General features: G+C 49.0%; 1 protein-coding gene across 11 annotated transcripts in view; it reads left to right on the forward strand.

Moving 5' to 3' along the window:
• LOC147659352 (splicing factor U2AF 35 kDa subunit-like) overlaps positions 1 to 24,722 on the forward strand; it is a 189,953-nt gene that overhangs the window by 134,157 nt on the left and 31,074 nt on the right. For all 11 annotated transcript variants that reach the window (XM_086951811.1, XM_086951816.1, XM_086951810.1 and 8 more), the window contains one exon: positions 688 to 821. In XM_086951811.1, coding sequence (XP_086807937.1) covers positions 688 to 821 — 134 coding nt within the window. The remainder of the gene's footprint in view (positions 1 to 687; positions 822 to 24,722) is intronic.

Consider the following 24,722-nt stretch of genomic DNA (forward strand, 5'->3'; position numbering starts at 1 on the left):
TCTACTTGATGTTTCGCAACGCCATCTCCTACTGGTAACAGTCCCTAGGAAGGCCAAGGGCCACACTGCTTTAAGTTCCTTGCATAGGGTGTCCTCGTCCATTATTATTTTCAGCTAAATAAAAGAAGAGTGGAAAATATGATCCACACACCAAAAACCAGAAGATGCCGTCACCTTCTGGGTGCTCTAGCACCTGAAATAGGTTTATAGCTTTTTATACAATAGGTACTTGATTTTGTACAACTTTAACCTTATGGGCAAAGTTTTTCTGATGGTACTGCGCTCGGAGCACTTGGAGAACTTTGTTCTTATTATGTGTACTAGGCTGTGTATTTCAAGCGACTAAAAGTGCCAGCCACAATTAACAGTATATAAATTCCATAAAATAAATTACGAAGCAAGAAAAGAGGCCACTAAGCAGATGAAACTGGAACCTAATTAGGTGCAGCTCGGCTGAAAGCTAATGAAGCTGTCCGTTAATTCAGCATACAGTTGGACAACTGGACAGACGTGTTGCAGCATAGACAGAGGATCTGTCCAAAACAAATTTGAAACTAAACCAAACTTACAGTATTTCTCACTCCTACATGAGACTTAACAAAAAGAAAAGATGCCAGAATCAAGAGACAACAATAAAGTTCCTGTTTGAAAGTGCCTGTTGCTAAATCTTAAATATTTCTGTTTTAGTTTCGTCGAGAAGAAGATGCTGAAAAAGCAGTCATGGATCTCAATAACCGCTGGTTCAACGCACAACCCATCCACGCTGAGCTTTCACCTGTGACAGACTTCCGGGAAGCATGCTGCCGCCAGTACGAAATGGGGTAAGCATGCTATACGCAAGTAAAGTGCACTTACCTGTGAGCATACCAGGTGACACGGATATGCAACTGCAAACATGCAAGCTGCTGCTGCTGCCTGTGAGTGCAGAGCTCAGTGCCTTCTGCCAGTTCTTTCCACAATTGAAACGGCCCCCTGCAGTTAACTGAACTGGATCCCACTCTTTAGTCAGAGAGCACACAATTTTCTGGTTTGGACAGCAAAGGTGCCTATGTGGGGCAAATGTGACGTGATTTTACTCTCTAGAAGCCTTCTGCAAATCTGACCTATTGTCATTGAAAATTGTCCAAGTTTCCTGTCTAACGGAGGAGGGCAGTGCTTAATTTGAGCTGGTGGTTGCAGGTAGTGCCCACTGGCACTCACTTTATGGGGCTAGGACCTATTTTTCCTCAACATACTTTAATCCAGACAAGAGGGAGAGAAACACACAAACGGGGGAAAGATGAAGAAAAAGATGGACCAATAGTAACAAAGGGAGAAAGCCAGTATGAAAAAGCCAGTATGAAAAAGAACCTGCAAGAGTGAGATAATGGTCTCCAACAAGATGGCCGCCTGGTAGGAGCTCTGGCCCGGAGCTCCTAGTGCTTGGGATCCCGTTCCTGGAATTATCCCTGATAGCACGCACCACCGTTGGCGAGAAAAACAAGTAACTGGAGTGTAACGAGTAACTGGATTGATTTCAAGTAACTGTTTTTAAAAGTAACTGGAATATCGCTATGAAATACGTACCTGTAGCAGTGACGGCTGGGACCCCTGCAGCCTCGGCGGAACAGATCACCATCGCCTGTACCCGACCCGCCTGAAGATCACCTTCGCCTGCAGCCTCGGCGGAACAGATCACCATCGCCTGCACCCGACCCGCCTGAAGATCACCTTCGCCTGCACCGGATCCGCCTGAAGATCACCTTCGCCTGCACCGGACCTGGAGGGTATGAACCTGAACCCGGAACCATGCTGAGGACGCCTGGGAGGCTCCGGACAGACAACTGCATCCCACTGCCCTCTTGAGTGTGGAGGTGCCCGGCTTGCCTACAATCACCACCGGCAACTGATCAGTGTCACTGGAGCCGCCGGGGCGGGTGACAAACGGACGGGAGTTGGCGCTGACCGATGAGGCGCGGGTGACAGAGCGGGCCGGCGGGAGGCTTCCCCCCCTCCCCCCTCCCAGTGGATCAACAAGAACGGTGCAATCGGCACCTAGAACGGCTCCGGTGTGCCCTGTTTGGGTGTTTTGGGCAGCGTTCCGGCGGGAGGCTTCCCCCCTCCCCCCTCCCAGTGGATCAACAAGAACGGTGCAATCGGCACCTAGAACGGCTCCGGTGTGCCCTGTTTGGGTGTTTTGGGCAGCGTTCCGGCGGGAGGCTTCCCCCCTCCCCCCTACCAGAGGATCAAAGAGAACGGTGCAATCGGCACCTAGAACGGCTCCGGTGTGCACTGGCTGGGTGTTCTGGGCAGCATTCCGGCGGGAGGCTTCCCCCCCTCCACCTTACCAGCGGAGCAACGAGAACGGAGCAATGGGCATCTAGAGCGGCTCCGGTGTGCCTTGTTTGTCTGCTTGTGTGTTTTGGGCAACCACTGCGCAACTCTGGAGGTGCCTGATTTGAGCAGCAGCGTCAGTGGCGACTCGGAAGGTAACTGCAAGCAAAGCTTTTATTCCAAATTCTCATGCCGATTTTTCACTCTTTGCATACTGCACGCAAAACTATTTGAGCAGCGTCAGGGGAGACTCGGAAGGTAACTGCACGCAAATCTATCATCTTAAAACTTATGCCGGTTTCTCACTCTCTGCACGGAATTATGCACGAAAAAATGCTACTTTAAACACACATGCTGGTTTTTTACTCTATGCCCGGAATCTTAAGCTGATATCTGCGTGATTTGTATTTTCGCGGGCTTTGCGGTGGTTTTTCACTCTCCATTGGCTAATAGGGCTGGGGCCATAAACTGGAGCCATAAATCGCCCCCCTGCCCACCAGATGACCATGAGGCTACATACCAACGCGGTCAGGGATCAGCAAAACAGAGATAAGCCTCTCTCCTCACCATCTAGCAGCATAGAAGATGAACTCTATCCTCCCCTTCAAGCAAATGGAAGATGGACTAACTCGACCCACCCAGAGTAGAAAGGGAAACTATACTCTGTAATCACTACAATTTGGCGGCCATTTTAGACTGGTCTCTCTCTCTCTCTCTCTTTGTCGGCCATCATGGACTAGTCTTTTTCACTATTCGACCACACTCTAAGAACTGGACTCTTTAGACTATTCTCAACTAGCGAATGTCTGCCTTTTAGTGCAGTATTATACTTCTACTTGTATTTAAGCACCGATCATTAGCTCATATATTTCTTGCTGCTCTCCAGTCTCATTTTTGACTCATTTAGCTCTTTGTTTGCACCTGTATTTTGTTCCAGTATATCATTAGTATTATACTTCTACTTGTATACTGTACAATTGTTATAAGCTGCACCCATTTCACTTTCTATTTTTGTATTGCACCGATTACTACCTCATATTTTTATATATTTATATATATATCTTTTTCTTTTTGTAAGTTGCACCCATTTCACTTTTTTTCCCTGGACTGCACCAACTGCTACCTCCTATATTTTGATTATGTTGGCTGCTCACTAGTGTCACTTCTGTTTCCATGTAACTTACCGTTTGCCTCTATTTCTGTATTGCACCGATTACTACCTCATATTTTTATATATTTATATATATATATCTTTTTCCTTTTGTAAGCTGCACCCATTTGCAGCTTACAGCGTACCGATTGCTACCTCATATATTTTGATTGCTCACTAATGTCACTAATGTCATTTTTGATTCTGACTGCTACCTCATATACTCAGTCTGCTCACCATTGTCACTATCGTTACATGTAATTTGTTGTTTGCACTTGTTTTTGCTCCTGTTATCATTATTGTACACCCTCCTACGCCTACCTCTACCCAACATGGATCTCATCGGCAAACACACATATAAAATCATCTACCCACCATTACCCAACAAAAAAGCCGCTAAGCGCTTTAAACATAACTTCCTTAGGACCCACCCTGAAACCCCCTTTGTCGACACCTATTTCTCACCGGTGAATGGATCCATGAATATTGACATCTTCAACACCACACGAAGAGTCCAATGGAGAAAAGTGTTCTGCACCTTACTCACCGTCTCCTCTACCAGGAAATCCGCTCATGGCTCAACACTCTCCATCACACCATCTCAACTCTTCCCAGGCAGAACCACCATAACTATTTACAATAACGGGATTGTCCTAATTCAATCCACAGACAGGAACCTGGAACTACTAGACAACATGTTCCCCACCTTCAAACAGCACCTCTCCAATCCACGGACCCCCACTCACAGCACCCCCAGTCCTCTCATCCCTAACCGCACAGCCTCCAATCACAACCCAGCTAACATAGCTCAGCCCCAAAACGACACGCACCTCTCCGCTACCCCCAGCACCTTAATCACCCAACCACCTTCTGTAGCTACCCCACACTCTTTAATCACAGACATAGATCTCTCCCCCTCTACCCCCTGCACCTTAATCACCCACCGACCTATTGTAGCTGCCCCACACCTCTCAATCATAGACCTCTCCCCCATATACACCAGCCGCACCCCATCACAGCTGAGGAACATCTCACAGCTCTCCCCTCCCCAATCCGCGGTAATCGGTCACCCTCCTGATCATACTTCCCATTGCATACCACCCGTTCATATCCCCCAAATTCCTCCATGCACTAGCGAAGATCACCCCCCTTTGCTCACTCCCGTTATCCCCACCCTCCTCACCCCCCACCACACAACCTCTGCGAACGTCGCAGATGCTGCTGTAATCGATCACCCATCCGATCTCACTTCCCCACACCCCTCATGCATTGGCGATTATCATCCCCCTTCACACATCACCAATGCCCCCACCCTCCTTACTCCCCACCCCACTCCTCACACAAGTCGCGCAGAACCCACCTCCACCACCTTGAGCATACCTCCCGCGACATGACCAACCCTCACCCTCTCTCCCCCCCACTCTCACTCCCCACTACCCCACCCCATCGCCAGACTCACGGAACACACCACCTCCCTCAACATAACCCCTTATCCTTTAGCCCCTCCCATTCTTAGCCCTCACCCCCGTATTGTCACTCCTTCCCTCTCCAGTCTACATTCATCCCTCAACTCACCCACACCGCCTACCACAAGCGCCATCACTCACGCTATCAACCGCCCCCTGTCCTCATCCCCGCCCCCTGTTCACAAACTCTCTCATCCTTCGAACGCTACCCCACCTACTCGGACCGCAGAGCCCTGCTCCATCGCGCGCACATCCCGTCACATTCGATCCAGTTCCCACCCCATTACCCGACTCAAACACTCACCCACTGCTCTCACTTCAAATTCCATCCCCAATCCAACACTGGACATGATCATCTCCTCCCTCCTACAAGTCAAGGAAGAGCTCCACACCATCAAAGAACTTCTTCTCACACACCCCAGGCACCCACTACCCTACACTTCCCCGCCCAACAAGGACTCCATTCGCCCCTCAAACCGTTCCACCCTGCTCTCCCCGCGCTGGCACTCTATCCCTGATCGCAAGGCCACCGGCCGTCCTCGTCGCACCCTAAACACCCTTTCGGGCCGAGACTTACACAATCTCCTCTGCTCTTATGGCCCAGGTCCCACAAAACGCTCCCCCACAACACACCTCCCCATACCCACGATTCGCACAAATCCCCTCAGGCCACCCACACTGAGCAACAGAAGTTCTGTCCCCTGTAATCTCAAAAATATCCCCCTCTCCTTAGAACATTCTCCCACCCTCCTCACCCCTAGACTAAAGTGTATCCTGCTCAACTGCAGATCGGCCCGGAGACACTCCTCTGGCATCGCGGAGCTCATCTTATCAAGGGGCATTGATCTAGCCATTCTGACTGAAACGTGGTTAACTGAAACATCCACACCTATAATGGACATACTAGTCCCCCCCCCCCCCCACTATCGCATTATTAGACTCGACAGGAATGGCAAGACGGGCGGGGGAATCGCATGCATCTACAGGAGCAACCTAGCTGTCACTGAAGGCCCCTCCCCCTCCCTCTCCTCCTGCGAACTCATCTGCCTTGAAATTACTAGTGAGGGCAAACCTGTGTGCTCCCTTCATGTTATTTACCACCCACCCGGTGACAACTTCATCTTCTCCCAACAACTAATGGACACGATATCCACCAACGCCGGTCGACAGCTCAATCAAATTTACCTGGGAGACTTCAACCTCCACTGGAATGACCAGAAAGACACTGTGGTGAAGAGCCTTAAGACGTTCCTCGACGCGCTTGACCTCACCCAAATCTGCAACGGTCCGACACATGAAAAAGGCTCTATCATTGACCTTATCATCGCCAAAGAAGACTCTACCCAACTAGTCGCAATCGAACCATGTGACTGGTCAGACCACCACATCATTACCTTCTTCATCAACGAAAAAGTCAAACTTAACCCGGCGCAACCTGCCAAAACCAAGATTTGGAAGAGGGACCTGAAGAACCTTAACCCAAAGTCCTTGCCTGTCCACACAGGCAGTCTCCTTCTTCCCCCGACGGACGTCTCTGATGTGCATTCATTGACCAACCTCTACCTAGACTCCATGTCTACAATAATCAATGAAGCCGCACCCTTGCAATTGAAGAGAGTCTCCACCAAGAACTCGAACCCATGGTACGATGGCAGACTCAATGAAGACAGACGTGTGATGCGCTTAGCCGAGCGCGCGTGGAGATCGGACCCCTCAGCACTGAACCTTAGAACGCTTAAGAGTAAGAGAAACGCTTACTTCAGAAAAATCAAACGCTCGAAATCAATATTCTTTAGCCAACAGCTGGATCAAGCTAAAAACCGACCAAAAAAACTGTTCGAGTTAGTCAAAACCAAAACGCAACCTCCACAACCCAACAACTTAACAAAGGCTATCCCAAGTTGCGAAGACTTCTCTGCTTTCTTCAAGCAAAAGAACGACACTATAAGAAGCGATCTCATCAAGGATGTAAGTCGATTCGCCGGCTCCATATGCATAACTAACACTCATGCTAAAAACAACGCTTCATGGACATCCTTCGACACCTATTCCGAAGAATCAATTCACAAGCTGCTGGTCACCTTGAAACCCGCCAATCATCACACAGACCCCCTACCTGCCAATGCTGTTAAAGTCCTCACCCCCCTGTTCCTCCCACTCTGGACTAAAATCATCAACTGTTCCCTGCAACAAGGGCTCATCCCAGATTCCCTCAAGATTGGGCAAGTCACGCCTATACTCAAGAAACCCACAGCTGACCCGGCCGACCTAAACAACTATCGTCCTATCACCAATATCACCACTCTAGCAAAACTGTTAGAAAAATGCGTGCAACTCCAACTGACAAAACACATTGAGCAGTTTGACCTCCTCAACTCTCACCAATCCGGATTCAGAGCAAAGCATAGCACGGAAACGGCCATGACACACATAATAGATGATGCCCTCCAAATCCTTGATCACAATGAGTCTTGCCTCCTCATCCTTCTTGACCTTTCTTCAGCATTTGATACGGTCAAACACGAGAATCTACTTGAGCTCCTAAATACCAGAATGGGCATATCCGGGACGGTTCTCAAATGGTTCACGTCCTTTCTGCACAACCGTTCTCAGAGGTTCAAGATCAACAACGCACTGTCCTCGCCTGTGCCAGTAACACTGGGCGTCCCGCAAGGTTCCTCCCTATCCCCCACATTGTTCAACCTCGTCATGGAACCACTCACCACCTTGCTTCAATCTTCTACGGTACATTTCCATATGTACGCCGATGACACTCAGCTCTACCTCAAGCTTCAATCCCCTGAAGACATCAAACTTTTGAATGCCACACTAAGAAACACCCAAGCTTGGCTGGCCGACAATCACCTCAAACTAAATGCTCTGAAAACTGAGGTTCGAGGCATATGGGCTGCAGATGGTACATTATGAATAGATCGCCATCTGGTGTTGGGCTCGGATGATTGCACTTTGTTTTTCTCTTGGAGAGTCTTTTGTATCTTGGTGACTCCTCCCTTAGTTGGTAGTGCGCATGGGCATCGGCTCCATCCTTAGATTGTTTTTTTCCGCCATCGGGTTCGGATGAGGATCGAGACGCTCCAGATCAACTTCAGAAGAAAGTGATTTATCGGCGCGTATTCCCTTTCCAATTCGACGGTATTGTTATCGAACGCGTTCATTTCCATTCCGACGCGTTGCAAATTCAAAATCGAAGAGAAAAACTTGGATCTACGTCGAAGAACAGGAGGCCTTTCTCGACGCAGTCAAGCCCGGGGTCCATGGAAAGGACTCCATTCAAAAAATGTCCAACGTGTGGTGCTAAGTTCCCACACAAGGACCTACACGAGGTGTGCAACCTCTGTCTATCGCCTGAACACGAATCCAGGGACTGCGAAGCCTGTGCAGCATTCTCCTCCAAGCTAACGATTAGAAATCGTCGAGCTCGAAGACACGAGGTTTCCAGAATGCAGGCGGAGGCGATCCCGGAGCTGTTCGGAGACGAGCAAATCGAGGAAGAAGAAGACCAGTCGGGGTCGGAAGGGGACCAGTCGGAAGTCGAAGAACTCATCGAGCAACAAACCGTGAGTGACGACGTCCCCTTACCGAAAAACCGACCCCGTGCGGTAACGACCCCGCCCTTGGGCCCGGTCAAACCGCAGAAAAAAGTTTCCGACGCCCCGCCCTCGGGCCCGGCAACGAAACCGAAACTGAAACCGAAACACTCGGAATCCCACCATGTCGGATCCGAGAAAAGGGCGACATCGACTTCGGCACCGAGGCAACAAACAAGGGAAAGCTCGGTATCGAAACATTCCATGTCGAAACATAAATATGATTTATCGCCCAAAAGACACTCGATACCCAGAAAGTCGGAATCGAGCAGACATTCGGTGTCGAAAACAACAAGATCTGACGATCGAAAACAAAAACAGCTCTCGGAACCAGGATATTCGGTACCGATTCAGGAGCAACAGACAGATCCCAAACAAAAGATCTTGTTTATTGATCCACAAACTGGGAAAGTGGTCACGAAGAAGAGAAAGAGTGAACAGTCAGAAGATAAACCTCTTCCTTCAAAAAAGAGAACAATGGGGACAAATATAACTCCTCCTGCTTCTCCTCGACCTAGAGTCACACCCTCTTCTCCTATTCCTCACAATAGGCCAAATATTCCTACACCCTCCACACCAAGACCAGCTACACCTCAGTCAGATGTAGACAGTGATCTAGGGGAGGGAGAACCTCAAGAGGATGACAAAACTATCCTAGATGAGGAGGACCCATGGGAAAATTATGATGTAGGGTCAGATGAGGACAACGACCCAGAGCTATATCCCTCAAAGCCTTCACCACCTGATGATAACACGGGTTTTGTGCAGCTCATTAATAGGGCAGCAAAATATCACAAGCTAGATATGCATACAGAACCCCAAATAGAGGATTTCTTGTTAGAGACTCTACCTAATGCACAGAGAACATCAGGTACTCTTCCTATGTTGAAGGGTCTTCTTAGTCACACAGAGGAAATATTCGAAAACCCAGTGAGAGCCAGGGTGTTAAACCCAAGAATTGATAAAAAATACAAAGCGGCTCCAAAGGACCCAATATTTATTAAAGGGCATGTACCTCTAGACTCGCTAGTGGTCTCAAACGCTCGTAAAAGAGCAAATTCATTATCTACAGGAGAGGCTCCTCCACCAGATAAAGAATCAAAGTTAATAGATGCATCAGGCAAAAGAGTAGCATCACAGGCAGCGAATAGCTGGCGTATAGCCAATACACAAGCACTACTCACACGTTACGACAGGGCACATTATGATGAGTTAGAAAAACTTCTCACACATCTCCCAAAAGAACATCAGAAGAAGGCAGATCAATTAATACAGGAAGGTAAAATAATAACCAATACTTCCATTAAGTGTGCATTAGACGCAGCAGACACTGCAGCAAGATCTATTAACACCAGTGTCATGCTAAGAAGGCATGCATGGCTTAGAATCTCGGGATTCAAACAAGAAGTACAAACTGCCCTACTGAACAAACCTTTTGATCAGAAGACACTGTTTGGCTCAAGCATAGACGAGACCTTAGAAAAAATGAAAAAAGATACAGAAACGGCTAAGTCAATGGGAGGATTGCAACAGCCAACACACAGAGGTTCCTTTCGTAGATCCACCTATAGAGGGGGCTCAAAAAATACAGGAACGAATCAGCAATCCACCTCTTTCACACCAACATCACCCAGAGGTAATTCAAGAGGCAGTTACAGAGGTAACAACAATAAAGGTAGAGGCCGCGGAAATAATAACAACCGCAACGCCTCAACACCAAAACAGTGACTTCATAGAACTCCCCCCAGACCACATAACACCGGTCGGGGGACGTCTATCACAGTTCCTACCTGTCTGGGAGAACATCACATCAGACAAGTGGGTGAGACAAATTATCCAACATGGTTATTGCCTAGAACTCACAGCTACCCCACCAAACATCCCCCCCAAACAGCGTCCAATGAGTCAAGATCATCTGACATTGTTAAGAGAAGAAGTTCTAGCACTTCTACAAAAGCATGCAATAGAGAAGGTTCCAAAGGATCAACAAGGAACAGGAGTATACTCTCTATACTTCCTGATCCCCAAAAAGGATGGGTCCCTAAGACCAATATTAGACCTCAGACCTCTCAATGCTTACATAAATTCGGAGCATTTCCACATGGTCACGCTCCAACAAGTACTCCCTTTACTGAAGAAAGGGGACTTTCTTTCTACACTGGATCTAAAAGACGCTTACTTTCATATCCCAATTCACAAAGCCCACAGGAAATACCTACGGTTTGTGTTAGAAGGACAACACTATCAGTTCAAAGTCCTTCCCTTCGGTGTCACAACAGCACCAAGAGTTTTCACAAAATGCCTAGCTGTGGTGGCAGCACACCTAAGAAGACAACAAATACATGTCTTCCCATACTTGGACGACTGGCTAATAAAGGCCAGGTCAAAAGAAGAATGTCTTCACAACACACAAAAGACAATTCAATTGTTGCACCACCTAGGGTTCACTGTGAACTACAAAAAATCACACCTGCAATCAAACCAGATTCAGCAATACCTGGGGGCTACAGTAGACACAGAAAAGGCAATAGCATACCCCAACCCAATCAGAGTACAGACAATGGTCGGGTTAATACAAAGATTTCAACCACAACACTCACTACCAGCACGAGTGTTTATGCAACTATTAGGCATGATGTCCTCCTGCATACTGCTAATACCACATGCCAGACTACAAATGCGCCCACTACAAGAGTGTCTAGCGACACAGTGGAATCAGGCTCAAGGTCAGATTACAGATCTGGTGTTGGTAAACGACCGGACGTATCGCTCTCTGAAGTGGTGGAACACAGAAAACATTTCCAAGGGACGGTCGTTCCTAGAGCCAATTCCACAAGTGATAATAACAGCGGACGCATCGCTCTCCGGATGGGGAGCGCACATGGACAGATACACAGTGCAGGGGAAGTGGAGTGTACAGCAAAAGAAACTGCACATCAACTACCTAGAACTATTAGCAATATTTCTAGCACTAAAAGCTTTCCAAATGCAAATAACAAGCAAAGCAGTCCTGATCAGAACAGACAACATGACTGCAATGTATTATATTCAAAAACAGGGGGGGACACACTCTCTCCAACTGTCCAGACTAGCACAGGACATATGGAGATGGGCCATTCCTCAAAAGATCTACCTGTTAGCGGAACACCTACCAGGAGTTCAAAATCAGATAGCAGACATTCTAAGCAGACAGTCAGAACAAGTACACGAATGGGAGCTGCACGACCAAATACTGCAGCCATTCTTCCAAAAATGGGGGCAACCAGAGATAGATCTGTTTGCCAATCATCAGAACGCAAAATGCAAAAACTTCGCATCCAGGTACCCACACCACCGGTCCCAGGGCAATGCACTGTGGATAAATTGGTCCAACAAATTTGCTTACGCATTCCCTCCTCTACCACTAATTCCATTACTGGTTCGGAAACTGCAGCAACACTCAATGACAATGATACTAGTGGCACCCACGTGGGCAAGACAGCCGTGGTTCACCACGCTGCTACAACTCTCACAAGTACCACATCAAAAGCTAAGATTATTACCCATGCATCTTACACAGAACCATGGAGAAATAATGCACCCAGATCCCAAACAACTGAACCTAGCGATATGGCTCCTGAAGTCATAGAGTTTGGGTATTTAGATTTACCACCAGAATGCATGGAAATCATTAAACAAGCAAGACGTCCTACCACCAGAGCATGCTATGCAGCAAAATGGAAGAGGTTTGCTATACACTGTAACAGTAAGCACATCAACCCTCTGGACGCATCCACTAAACAAATCATTTGCTATTTACTACACTTACAGCAATGTAACCTAGCATATACCTCTATCAGAGTTCATCTCGCAGCCATAGCGGCGTACCTACAAAACAGACAACATCTTTCACTGTTTAAAGTACCAGCAATTAAAGCTTTCATGGAAGGACTCAAAAGAGTCATTCCACCAAGAAGACCACCTTCCCCAGTCTGGAATCTCAACATAGTGCTTACCAGACTAATGGGGCCACCCTTTGAACCTATGCATAGGTGTGAAATACAATTCCTCACATGGAAGGTGGCCTTCCTCATAGCTATCACGTCACTTAGAAGAGTAAGTGAACTGCAGGCTTTTACGATTCAAGAACCATTTATGCAGCTACACCAAAATAAAGTGGTTCTTAGAACAAACCCAAAATTCTTACCGAAGGTTATTTCAGCATTCCACATCAATCAGTCAGTGGAATTACCGGTTTTCTTTCCGAAACCACAAACAGTAGCAGAAAGAGCCCTACATACATTGGATGTTAGAAGGGCCATATTGTACTATATAGAAAGAACACAAACTTTCAGAAAGACAAAACAGCTATTTGTTGCGTTTTCTCCTACACATAAAGGCAATCCCATCTCCAAAGCGGGCATTGCCAGATGGATTGTAAAATGCATTCAAATATGTTACTTAAAGGCAAAGAGAACATTAACTGTTCCTCCTAAAGCTCACTCTACACGTAAACTAGGAGCATCTATGGCATTTTTGGGAAACATTCCACTAGATGACATATGCAAAGCAGCTACCTGGGTTACACCGCACACCTTCACAAAACACTATTGTGTAGATGTGCACACAACACAACAAGCTAGAGTGGGACAAGCAGTATTAAAAACATTGTTTCAGACAGTTGCAACAGACACGGGCGACCACCGCTAGGGAGAGAACTGCTGTATAGTCTATTCATAATGTACCATCTGCAGCCCATATGCCTCGAACGGAATATGCTACTTACCAGTATGCATCTGTTCTTGGCATAGAGGGCTGCAGAGTGGTACATGCCCTCCCAGCCTCCCCGGAAACCTGTGTCTGTTCCAACATTATCTTATTTAGATACACTTACATGGGCACTCTTATCTGTATTCTACTATACTACTCCATCTAACCCTACTATGGCAAAACAATCTAAGGATGGAGCCGATGCCCATGCGCACTACCAACTAAGGGAGGAGTCACCAAGATACAAAAGACTCTCCAAGAGAAAAACAAAGTGCAATCATCCGAGCCCAACACCAGATGGCGATCTATTCATAATGTACCACTCTGCAGCCCTCTATGCCAAGAACAGATGCATACTGGTAAGTAGCATATTCCTTCCTTCTGATCTCTCCTCCTGCGAAAAAGGCCAGCACCCAAACCTGGCTCAATCATCTAACCGCACTCAATGTCCAACCCACCATTGTGGACTCAGCGAAATCCCTTGGCATCACACTGGACTGCAATCTCGACATGCAGCAGCATATTAGCATAGCAACTAAAGGAGCCAACTTCCAAATCAACACGTTGAGAAAACTCAAACCCTTCCTACCACCCAAGGACTTCCAAACTGTGGTACAATCCTTAGTCATTCCTCGCATAGACTACGGAATCGTGGCTCTCAGCGGGCTCCCCCTGACAACAACGGCTCCCCTAAGAGCCTCCCTGAACGCGGCCGCGAGACTCATCACTGGCTCAAGAAAACACTCGCATATATCCCCTGACTTAAAAGCCCTGAACTGGCTGCCTATTGAAGCTAGAGTTCAGTTGAAAATTGCCTGTATGACACACTCGGCCGTACACCACAAGGCACCCAACTACCTCTCTCATAAGCTGACCATATCAGGAGGCTCAAGATCCAACAGAAGCACAAACACTCTCCTCCTGAAACCACAGAGATTCCGGAAGGAAAAAACATACAAACTCTCCTTCTCTGGAATGGCACCTAGGATCTGGAATGCACTCCCGCCAGAAACCAGGCTTATCCCGTCCACTATACTCTTCAAGAAAGAGGTGAAGGCCATCCTTATGGCTAAATACACCTAAACACTATTGATACTGGAACAATGACAGTATTTGGCTCCCACATTATCGGCCTCAATAACCTGCAACGCACCCACTACTGACTAATGCTTTGCTTTCAACATTGTGTTTACTCACCCTCTGGGGTGCTATAATCTTATCCGTTTAGACATTGTACTGCTTCCATATTATTGTTTCTTGATTGTTATTACTCTGTATACTCTTGTATGATTGATACCCTATTTTTGCAACTCACTGTCTACGGAATCTCATATTGATTTAAGAGTCTTGTTTATCCTACCTACTGTTTCTGTAAAGCGCTCTGATATCTGCAAAGATCTTGTTCGCGCTATATAAAACTTTAAAAATAAATAAATAAATAAATGAGCCAAGGAATGTGGGTTCTGGATTAAAGAGGCATGAGATAGAATCAAGACGAATCAGTCATCTGAATCAGCACATTCAACATTCAGTAGCACCAGCCACAGGCTTCTGAATAAAACTTCTGCCCCTGGCACTTATTCTTGTACAAATTAATCCCTGAAGACTGTTCACTGATTAACGCAGCAATGTGTCCTTATCCCCAGCACTGTGTCTAAAACGTTCCTTTATAGACCCGGTTTAAACAATCTCTTCCCTATTTTCTAAGTCCCACCGCATGTTGACGTCACAGAATGTATTGTATGTGAAAGGCTCCATTGTTAGGGGTCTGTGTGACACACAAGCGTCTTGTGACTTCAGAACTCCTAGATGGGTATAGGTCACACCTCTTCCACAAGAGGGGTTCTCGCTCAGAGGCATGGACCTGCTCCAGCACGGTCGCTCCCCCCACGCTCCCTGATCCCAGCTCCTGCTCGCGATCTGGCTTGCTGGTGGTATCGTATCGAGACTGCAGAATTCTAACCGCATTTATTTATTTAATTAGCATCGCGCTTTTATTTATTTAATTTGCATCGCGCTCGTGAAGCGCGCATTTGGCTGTGCATTGGTAGCTCGCTCTGCTGTACTCTGCAGCGCGACACTTACTGAGGCTCTATTTTCTCCCTGGGAATTCGTTTGTGCCCCCGGTGCCGTGGTGCATCTGCTGCCCCTGCCTTACTCTCCCTTTGACCCTCCATCTTGTTTACGTGTTCCCTGGCCCGCCCCTCCTCCCCGCTACCGCCTCCCAGCTGCTGCCCCTCCCACGCTCCACCCCGTCCACACTCCATTTATGTCAGATGTCCGCACACGCAGCGTTTACACGCAGCGACCGCGCCCCATTCGCGCCGAAGGTGCGCCAAAGGTAAGCCTGTCTACGCCCGTCCGCGCCTGGACCGCGCCCAGAGCCAGGCCCCCTTCCCTCCCACCCACCCCGCATTACTTACGATGCCACCACCCTCCTAGCCCTTAACCCCGGCCGACACCCCAACTGCGCCCAAGCCACTCCTGGACACACCCATGGACCCTTCTCCTGCAAATCCTGCAAGTTCGACGGCACCAAGAACAATTCCTCACCCACGAACACAAAACAGATATCTGACTCCACCCACCTACAATGCATCCTGCTCAACACCCGCTCAGTCCATAGACACGCCATCGAACTTTGGAATCTACTAGACACCATCTCTCCCGACGTCGCCTTCCTAACAGAAACATGGATGAACGCCTCATCGGCCCCTGACATCACCATTGCCATCCCGGAAGGATACAAGATCATCCGTAAGGACCGCACCGACCAAACAGGAGGAGGCATCGCTATCGTCCATAAGAATTCCATCCGCATCTCAACCAGCTCAGACGTCAACCTTGCCAGCACCGAACACCTTCACTTCCAGATCCACACCGACCCCAAGACCACACTCAGAGGCACCCTCCTCTACAGGCCTCCAGGACCCCGTGCACAATTCAGCGACGTTATCACTGACTTTATCACCCCACACGCCCTCCCTTCCGAGGAATACATTCTACTGGGAGACCTCAACTTTCACCTGGAAAAGAGCAACGACAGCAACGCCACCTCCCTTCGGGACAATCTCGCCAACCTCGGACTCAAACAACTTGTCACTACGCCCACCCACATCGCAGGTCACACACTCGACCCTATCTTCACCTTCAGCAAACATGTCTCCTTCAGTCACACCACTACTCTCCATTGGACGGACCACAGCTGCGTACACTTTTTCTACAATAAAACTACCACTCACAACCATCCTCAACATACTCTGCGAAGAAACTGGAACAAAATAACCATCGACCAGATCTCCTCATCGCTTCTTCAAAACCCCCCTGTCCACTCCTCAAACCCCGACCAAGCAGCCATTAACCTCACCCAATGGCTATCCAACAGCGCCGACATCCTAGCACCGCTGAAAAAACGTCAAATCAAACCTGGCAGCAAAAACGCCTCCTGGTTCAACGATGATCTTAAGAAATCGAAGAAACTCTGTCGCTCCCTCGAGAAGGCCTGGAAAAAAGACCCAAACACCATCACCAGGGACGCCTTCAAAAACGCCACCCGCATACACCACCAACTGATCCGGACTGCCAAGAAAGCCGCATTCAAAGACCGACTAGATAACAACGCCCACAACAGCAAGGAATTATTCAACATTGTCAAAGAATTTACCAACCCCTCAGCCAACTCCAACGACATCCCCCCCTCTCAAGCGCTCTGCGACTCCCTAGCTTCCTTCTTCCACAACAAAATCGCAGACATCCACAACAGCTTCGACAACCAACCCGGAGACCAACCGACCCAACCTTCTGCCGTACCTTCACCCCCCCTGAACATCCTTAATGACTGGAACCCAATCTCCACTGAGGACACCATCCGCCTGATGAACTCCATCCACTCAGGATCCCCCACAGACCCATGCCCTCACCACATCTTCAACAAAGCTGATTCCATCATAGCACCACACCTCCGAGACGTCATCAACTGCTCCCTCAACTCCGCCACCTTCCCAGAAAGCTGGAAACACGCCGAACTCAGCGCCCTTCTGAAAAAACCCACAGCTGACCCCACCGAACTCAAAAACTACCGACCCATCTCGCTCCTACCATTCCCGGCCAAAGTCATCGAGAAAGCCGTCAACAACCAGCTCGCCGCCTTCCTCGAAACCAACAAATCCCTCGACTCCTCATAGTCCGGCTTCCGAGCCAAACACAGTACGGAGACCACCCTCATCGCAGCTACAGACGACATTCGAACTCTACTGGACAATGGAGACACAGTCGCCCTCATCCTCCTCGACCTCTCCGCAGCCTTCGACACAGTCTGCCATAGCACCCTTCTACAGCGCCTCAGAAACATCGGAATCCAAGGAAAAGCACTGGAATGGATCACCTCGTTCCTCACCAGAAGAACCCAGAGAGTCCGCCTCCCACCATTCAAGTCTGAGGCCACTGAAGTCATCTGCGGTGTACCCCAAGGTTCCTCACTCAGTCCCACCCTCTTCAACGTATACATGAGCCCCCTCGCGACCATCGCACGCCAACACAACCTCAACATCATCTACGCTGACGACACTCAACTGATCCTATCACCCACCAAAGACCCTAACACCGCCAAAACCAACTTACATGAAGGAATGAAAGAAGTAGCCGAGTGGATGAAGCACAGCCGTCTGAAACTGAACTCAGACAAAACAGAAGTCCTTATCTTAGGTACCTCCCCCTCCGCTTGGGATGACTCTTGGTGGCCAGAGGCCCTTGGAAAAGCACCCATCCCGACGAACCACGCACGGAACCTGGGCGTCATCCTGGACTCCTCACTCTCCTTGAACAGACAAGTCAACGCCGTTTCATCATCATGCTTCAACATTCTCCGCATGCTCAAAAAAACATTTCGCTGGATCCCCACCGAAACCAGAAAAACAGTCACCCATGCACTGGTTACAAGTCGCCTGGACTACGGAAACACCCTATACGCCGGTATCACCGCAAAACTCCAGAAAAAACTCCAACGCATCCAGAACGCATCAGCCAGACTCATACTAGACATCCCGCGTAAAGACCACATCTCTAGCCACCTGAAAAACCTCCAAAGGCTCCCCGTCAATAAGAGGATTACTTTCCGCCTCCTAACCCACGCTCACAAAGCACTCTACGAACTTGGACCCGAATGCCTCAACACACGACTTTCCTTCTACACCCCCTCTCGCCAGCTACGATCTTCCAACCAAGCCCTTGCTACCGTTCCGCGCATCAATAAAACTACCATGGGAGGTAGATCCTTCTCCTACCTCGCAGCTAAAACCTGGAACTCACTCCCAACTCACCTTCGTCTCACTCAGAACCACCTAGCATTCAGAAAGCAACTTAAAACTTGGATATTTGACAAGTAATTCCCCTCCCTTCTCCCAGCGCCTTGAGACCCTCCGGGTATGTAGCGCGCTATACAAATCTCCTGACTTGGCTTGACTTAACTGGCAAAATTAAAAGGTGACAGAAAATATGGTCACCCTTTCATGTTCCCTTACATGAAGCATTGTGTTCAAGGAATATGAGCTGCAGATTGTACACCTTAGCATTAGACCGCCACCTGGTGTTGGGCTCGGATGATTGCAGGTTGTTGTTGTCTTAGAAGAAGTCTTTGTAGTCATGAGATAGGTGACTCCTCCCTTGGACAATACTGCGCATGTGCATCGACTCTATCCTTGGATTGTTTATGAGCACGGGGTCAAAGTGAACTCCATTCTTCCCCATTCCAGAAGATATCTCTCTTCAAGGAGGCCAGAGCTGCTTCAACGCTCTGCGTGTACAGCTCTTTCTGACATTGCCTTAGATGGCGACCCTTGATTCCGGGTCTAGACTTGGCTTTGAGCATAAGCTAATTAATGCTTGCTATGAATGCCGTGTGCAGTCCTTGGACCTGTAAAGACTGAGGCGCATAGAGCGGTGTGTGTGTGTCGGAGCTTACATTAACACACTTCTTCCAGCTCTACTTTCATAGTTCCTGAAAGTCTAAAGTGAGGCAGGAGACAAAGAAATGGAAAACCTCCTCAGTCCTGAAAGCGGGTCTGCACATCGGATTCTGTCGTGTATCACAAACCACATGTGTCGTCGTGGGCAGGAGGGGGCTCTCATAGTCCAAGGAGGATCAAGCTTCTACTGAGCGGGGCAATCCAAAGGACACCAAACTGAAAAAGCAGCACAGCCCATATTGAGGCTAAACCCAATACATGTCCCTCTGAGACCCAAGAGCTCAAGCATGTTTAGATCGTAGTTTTGCAGCATGAATCTTTCTGGATTCACTATGCTGTGCATATTCCGCTATCTGGTGGTTGGGTCCGGAATCGTAGCCTTTTTAAAAAAAAAAAATTATTTTTTATTTCGTAGCCCAGGTGGGCGTCGACGTCCCACCATTTGGTGTACCTTCGGTGACGTCGGCATGCTTCCGGCGGAAGCTCCCACCCTTGGGCGCCATCTTCAGATTCTTTTTTCCGCCGTTGGGTCTGGATAGTCGCGTGAAGCTCCAGAAGTTTTGGAGGAGAAAAGGAGAAAATACAGCAACTTTTCGACAGAAAAGACCTAAGAAGATTAGGAGAAGAAGACAATCAGCGAGGAGACGACGAAGAAGGGGAAGAACCTCGAGATCTTTGACGCCCTTCAGAGAATGTGCACACAGGGGGCTCCCTGAGCGCAGGGATGTACAAGACACCCTTTAAATTCTGCAGAAACTGCCACCACAAGTTCGCGCAGAAGGACCAGCACCTGGTCTGCAGCCTCTGCCTGCCGATCGACCACGAGAGCAAAGACCGGAGTGTCTTCAAACCAAAGACACTCCGGGTTCGAGAGAAGCAGAGGATAGCTCACTACACGATGCAGGGCAAAGGACAGGCCCGACGCTTTAGAAACTGGGCCTCTCCACCGACGACGAGAACAACATCGTCGAAAGTCCAGTTGACTTCACGGTCGCATAGACCGATAAGAAAACGTCTGACAAGGTAGGAGAGTCTACGACCCAGAAAACCTCGACAGGGCCTCGAAAGCCTGAGACTGGCTCTCTGAAATCAGAGTCCAGAGTCTCGAAGGGATCACCGGCGCAGAAAACTTCGACTGAAGCTGCATCCCCTGATAAAGGGCCCAGCGGATCCTTCGAGAAGGACTCCCGGGCACCGAAGACCGGCGAAAAGCCAAGGTCGTCGAAGCAAGACCCGAAAAAGGGACTTCGAAGGAGAAGGAGCCGAAAAAAGCTTCAACGTAGATGTCGCCGTCGAAGAGAGCAGCCGAAACGCTCTATGACGAGCAGGTCGCACAGTTGGAGAGAAAGAAAAGAAGGCTCGAGGCGGAAAACATCCTTCAGAGGAAGAAGGACTTCGAGGAAAAGATGAAAAGTTTCAGGATCCCCTCGAAGCCAGCGACGGCCGTCGCTGAAGTGCAGGAGCACGAGGAGTTCGACGTCGAAGAGCCGCCGAAAACTCTGTAGCCCTCAGAACACGAAGAGGAAGAGGACCTCTATTACACAGAGGGTGAATATGGGGAGCAGCAGTCCAGCTACGGCTCAGGATCCTCGACGGCCCAAGACCTGGAATGGCAGGACATCGAGGCCGAAAAACCCGCAGGAGCCTGTGGAGACATATCCCTCGAGGCCTTCGCCGCCAGATGACATTGGGGCATACAATGAGGTCGTCGGGAAGGCAGCAGCAGCTTATGGGGTTAAGCTGGAAGAGGAGAAGCCTAAAGCAGACTTCCTGCTGGAAACATCGCTCCCCACACAGACAAGAAGCCAGTTCTTGCCCATGCTGAAAAGTATCACGGATCAGGGGAAGGAAGCGTTCAAGGACCCGGCTACATGCAGGTCAGTCACGCCGAGGACAGAAAAAATACAAATTCTCCTCCCAGGACCCTGCTTACATCAAGGGGTCCGTCACAGCAGATTCCATAATCGCTGCAACGGCCAGAAGAAGGGCCAACGTCCCAACAACATTTTCCCCACCATCTGACAAGGAAAGCAGGAGGATGGACCTGACAGGCAGAAAAATTGAGGAACGCCGCAATGCACTGGCGGATGGCTAACTCCAACGCCCTCCTGAATAGGCACCAATACCAGCATTGGGATGAGATCGGCCAATTGCTCAAGCACCTCCCAGAACAATATCTTCAGAGGGCAACGCACCTCGTGGAAGAAGGGAAAAGCATTGCTAACTTGTACCTGAAGACAGCCTTGGATGGGGCTGAAACATCCAGCAGACTGATGGCTATAGGCATCACAGAGAGAAGGCAAGCCTGGCTCAGGATCTCAGGCTTCAAAACCGAGGTTCAGAACAACATCATGAACACACCTTTCAATGGAGAAACACTGTTCGGAGCCCCAGTTGATGAGAAACTCACCCAACTGAAGAAAGACAACGAGACGGCATGGTCCATGGGGGCCCTGCAATTAAGGGGGATGAGAAGAGGCACTCCTACGCGGAGGCCGAACATAAGGGTTGGAAATCAGCAAGGACAATCACACCAGGCGTTACACCAGAGTCAACTGAGTGACAACCAAGGTACCCAGGGCCAGCAGAAGCAAAACTGGAATTATCAGAACAGGGGCCAGTCCTTTCGAGAAAAAGGAAATGGATGGGGCCATAGAAGGAGAGGCGGTGAACAACCCCCTCTAAGTGACTTCACACGGGAAAAAGGTGCTCACCCACTCATACCCTCCGGGGGAGGAGCACGGGAAAACAAAGAGGAGAGGGCTATACGGACAAGACACAAAAGAACATGTAACACCAGTAGGAGGCAGGCTGAGATTTCTTCTCCAGGAGTGGAGAAAAATAACCACAGACAAGTGGATACTCAACATCATACAGTTCGGATACTGCATAGAGTTGGAAAAGAGACCACCAAACAGAAAGCCAAAGAAAAGAGAGCACTCTGGAAGAGAGCTGCAATGAGAGCTGCAATTGCTCCAAGAGGAAGCTCACGAACTACTCCTCAAAGAGGCCATCGAACCGGTCCCATTCAAAGAACGGAACAGGGAAGTGTACTCAAGCCACTTCCTGGTGCCAAAAGTGGACGAAAGCCTAAGACCCATCCTGAATCTACGGTACCTAAACAAGTATGTAAAGACTCAAAAATTCAAGATGACGTCCCTACAAGAGGTCATCCCACAGATAAAGGCCGGGGACTTCTTGTCCACCGTAGACCTCAAAGATGCGTACCTGCACAACCCCATGAACAGGCAGCACAAGCACATGCTAAGGTTCACAGTAAACAAGGACCACTACCAATTCACAACCCTGGCATTCGGTCTAAAGTCCGCACCAAGGGTATTCACCAAATGCCTCACAGCAGTGGCCGCACATCTGCGAAGAGAGGGGATACACGTGTACCCCTACCTCGACGACTGGCTCGTAAAGGCAAGCTCTTACAGGACATGCAAGGATCATGCAGAGCAGGTCACAAGAACGCTAACAAGCCTGGGATTCTCCATACACTGGGGAAAATGCTCGATGGAACCGGAGCAAGTGAAGATCTTCCTGGGAGCTCAAATAAACACCGTTCAATGCAGGGTGTTACCCAGCGAAAAGAGGACACTCAGCCTACTGAGGGAGAAACGTCACTACCAGAAGGGGCGAGTTCTGACAGTGTGGACAGCGAGCAAGATCTTGGGAATGATGGCGTCATGCATACACCTGGTCCCCAATGTATGCCTGCAGATGAGACCACTCCAAGAGTGGCTGCAACAGCAATGGTCACAAGCTGCAGGAAGTTAGGAGGATCTAGTGGTTGTAACACACAAGGTGCAGGAAGAGATGAGGTGGTGGACCAAAGAGAGGTTAACAGTAGGGAAACCTCTAACGCCACCGGACCCAACAGTGACCATCACCACAGACGCATCCCAGAAGGGATGGGGCGCACACATGAACAGGCTCAGAGTGAGGGGTCTGTGGAGCCCAGCGGATGCGGTCACACATCAATTACCTGGAGCTGAAAACAGTGTTGCTTGCCCTCAAGGCCTTTCAGAAACAACTGTACAACCAAAAGGTGCTGACACAAACAGACACCACCACAACAATGTTTTACATCAAAAAGCAGGGGGGAACTCAATCATTCCCTCTGTCAAGCTTGGCACAGGAAATCTGGAGATTGGCAATACCACTCAAAATAGACCTGCTAGCCATACACCTGCCAGGGAAGGACAATGTAGAAGTGGATTGGCTCAGCTCGCAGACTTCAGCATCTCACGAGTGGGAACTCAACATACAGGAAACAGAGAGACTATTCAGGAGGTGGGGCACTCCGACAATAGACCTGTTTGCAACACGCCAGAATGCAAAATGCCAGTACTTTGCATCCAGGCAACCAGAGGCCCTGTCCCAGGGGAAGGCCCTATGGATAAGCTGGTCAAAAACATTTGCCTATGCTTTTCGTCCGATACCACTGATCCCCAGGGTTCTCAACAAATACATGACTACCAGCATGATGCTCATCCTGGTGGCACCACAATGGGCCAGGCAGACCTGGTACTCGCAGATAATGGAGATGGCGCAGAGCCCACCCCACAAGTTCTCAAAAAGAAGAGACCTACTCTCCATGGAAAACGGAGAAGTTCTACACCCAGAGCCGGAGAACCTCAGACTCTCAGCTTGGCTCCTGAGGACTTAGAGTTCGCACATCTAAAACTACCAGAGAGCACCCTGCGGGTGCTGCGGGAGGCAAGAAGGCTCAGCACACGCAAGTGCTATGGGGAAAAATGGAAAAGATTCACTCAATGGTGCTGCAAGAAAAAACTCCATAGAAAGCTGACCAGGGAATCAACTGTGCTAAGATACCTCACGCACCTAATAAAAGCTAAGCTAAGCTCATCCTCGCTGGGGGTACACCTGGCAGCGATTGTGGCATACACAAGAGGAGAAACGGGGAGAAGCTTCTTTACATCTCAAGTAGTAAAAAGATTCCTGGAAGGGGCTAAGAGAATAGCGCCACCAAAAAGGATGCCACAGCCGGCTTGGAACCTGAATGTGCTACTGACAGAGCTCATGAAAGCACCTTTCGAACCCATCCACAAGGCATCACTGCAAATGCTGACAATGAAAGCGGCCTATTTGGTAGCAATCACCTCGCTACGCAGGGTGAGCGAACTACAGGCACTAACACTGCAGGAACCCTACATCCAGATACAGTGACCGGGTCGTGATGAGAACGGACCCGGTCACTGTGTTCCAAAGGTGGTGTCAAGGTTCCACATGAATCAGAGTATTCAAATTCCTAGCTTCTTCCAGAACCCCAAGACAAGCTCTGAGAGAGCGCTCCACACTCGACGCAAGAAGGGCAGTGATTCACTACATTGAAAGGACGAAGGAACATAGGAAGACAAAACAGTTCTTCGTATCCTTCGCAAACAGTTACCTGGGTATACCAGTGACTAAGAACACCATAGCTCGATGGATCGCACAAACGATA

The sequence above is a fragment of the Lissotriton vulgaris genome, unplaced genomic scaffold (assembly GCF_964263255.1).
Source record: "Lissotriton vulgaris unplaced genomic scaffold, aLisVul1.2 SCAFFOLD_1061, whole genome shotgun sequence".
NCBI classification, from domain to species: domain Eukaryota; kingdom Metazoa; phylum Chordata; class Amphibia; order Caudata; family Salamandridae; genus Lissotriton; species Lissotriton vulgaris.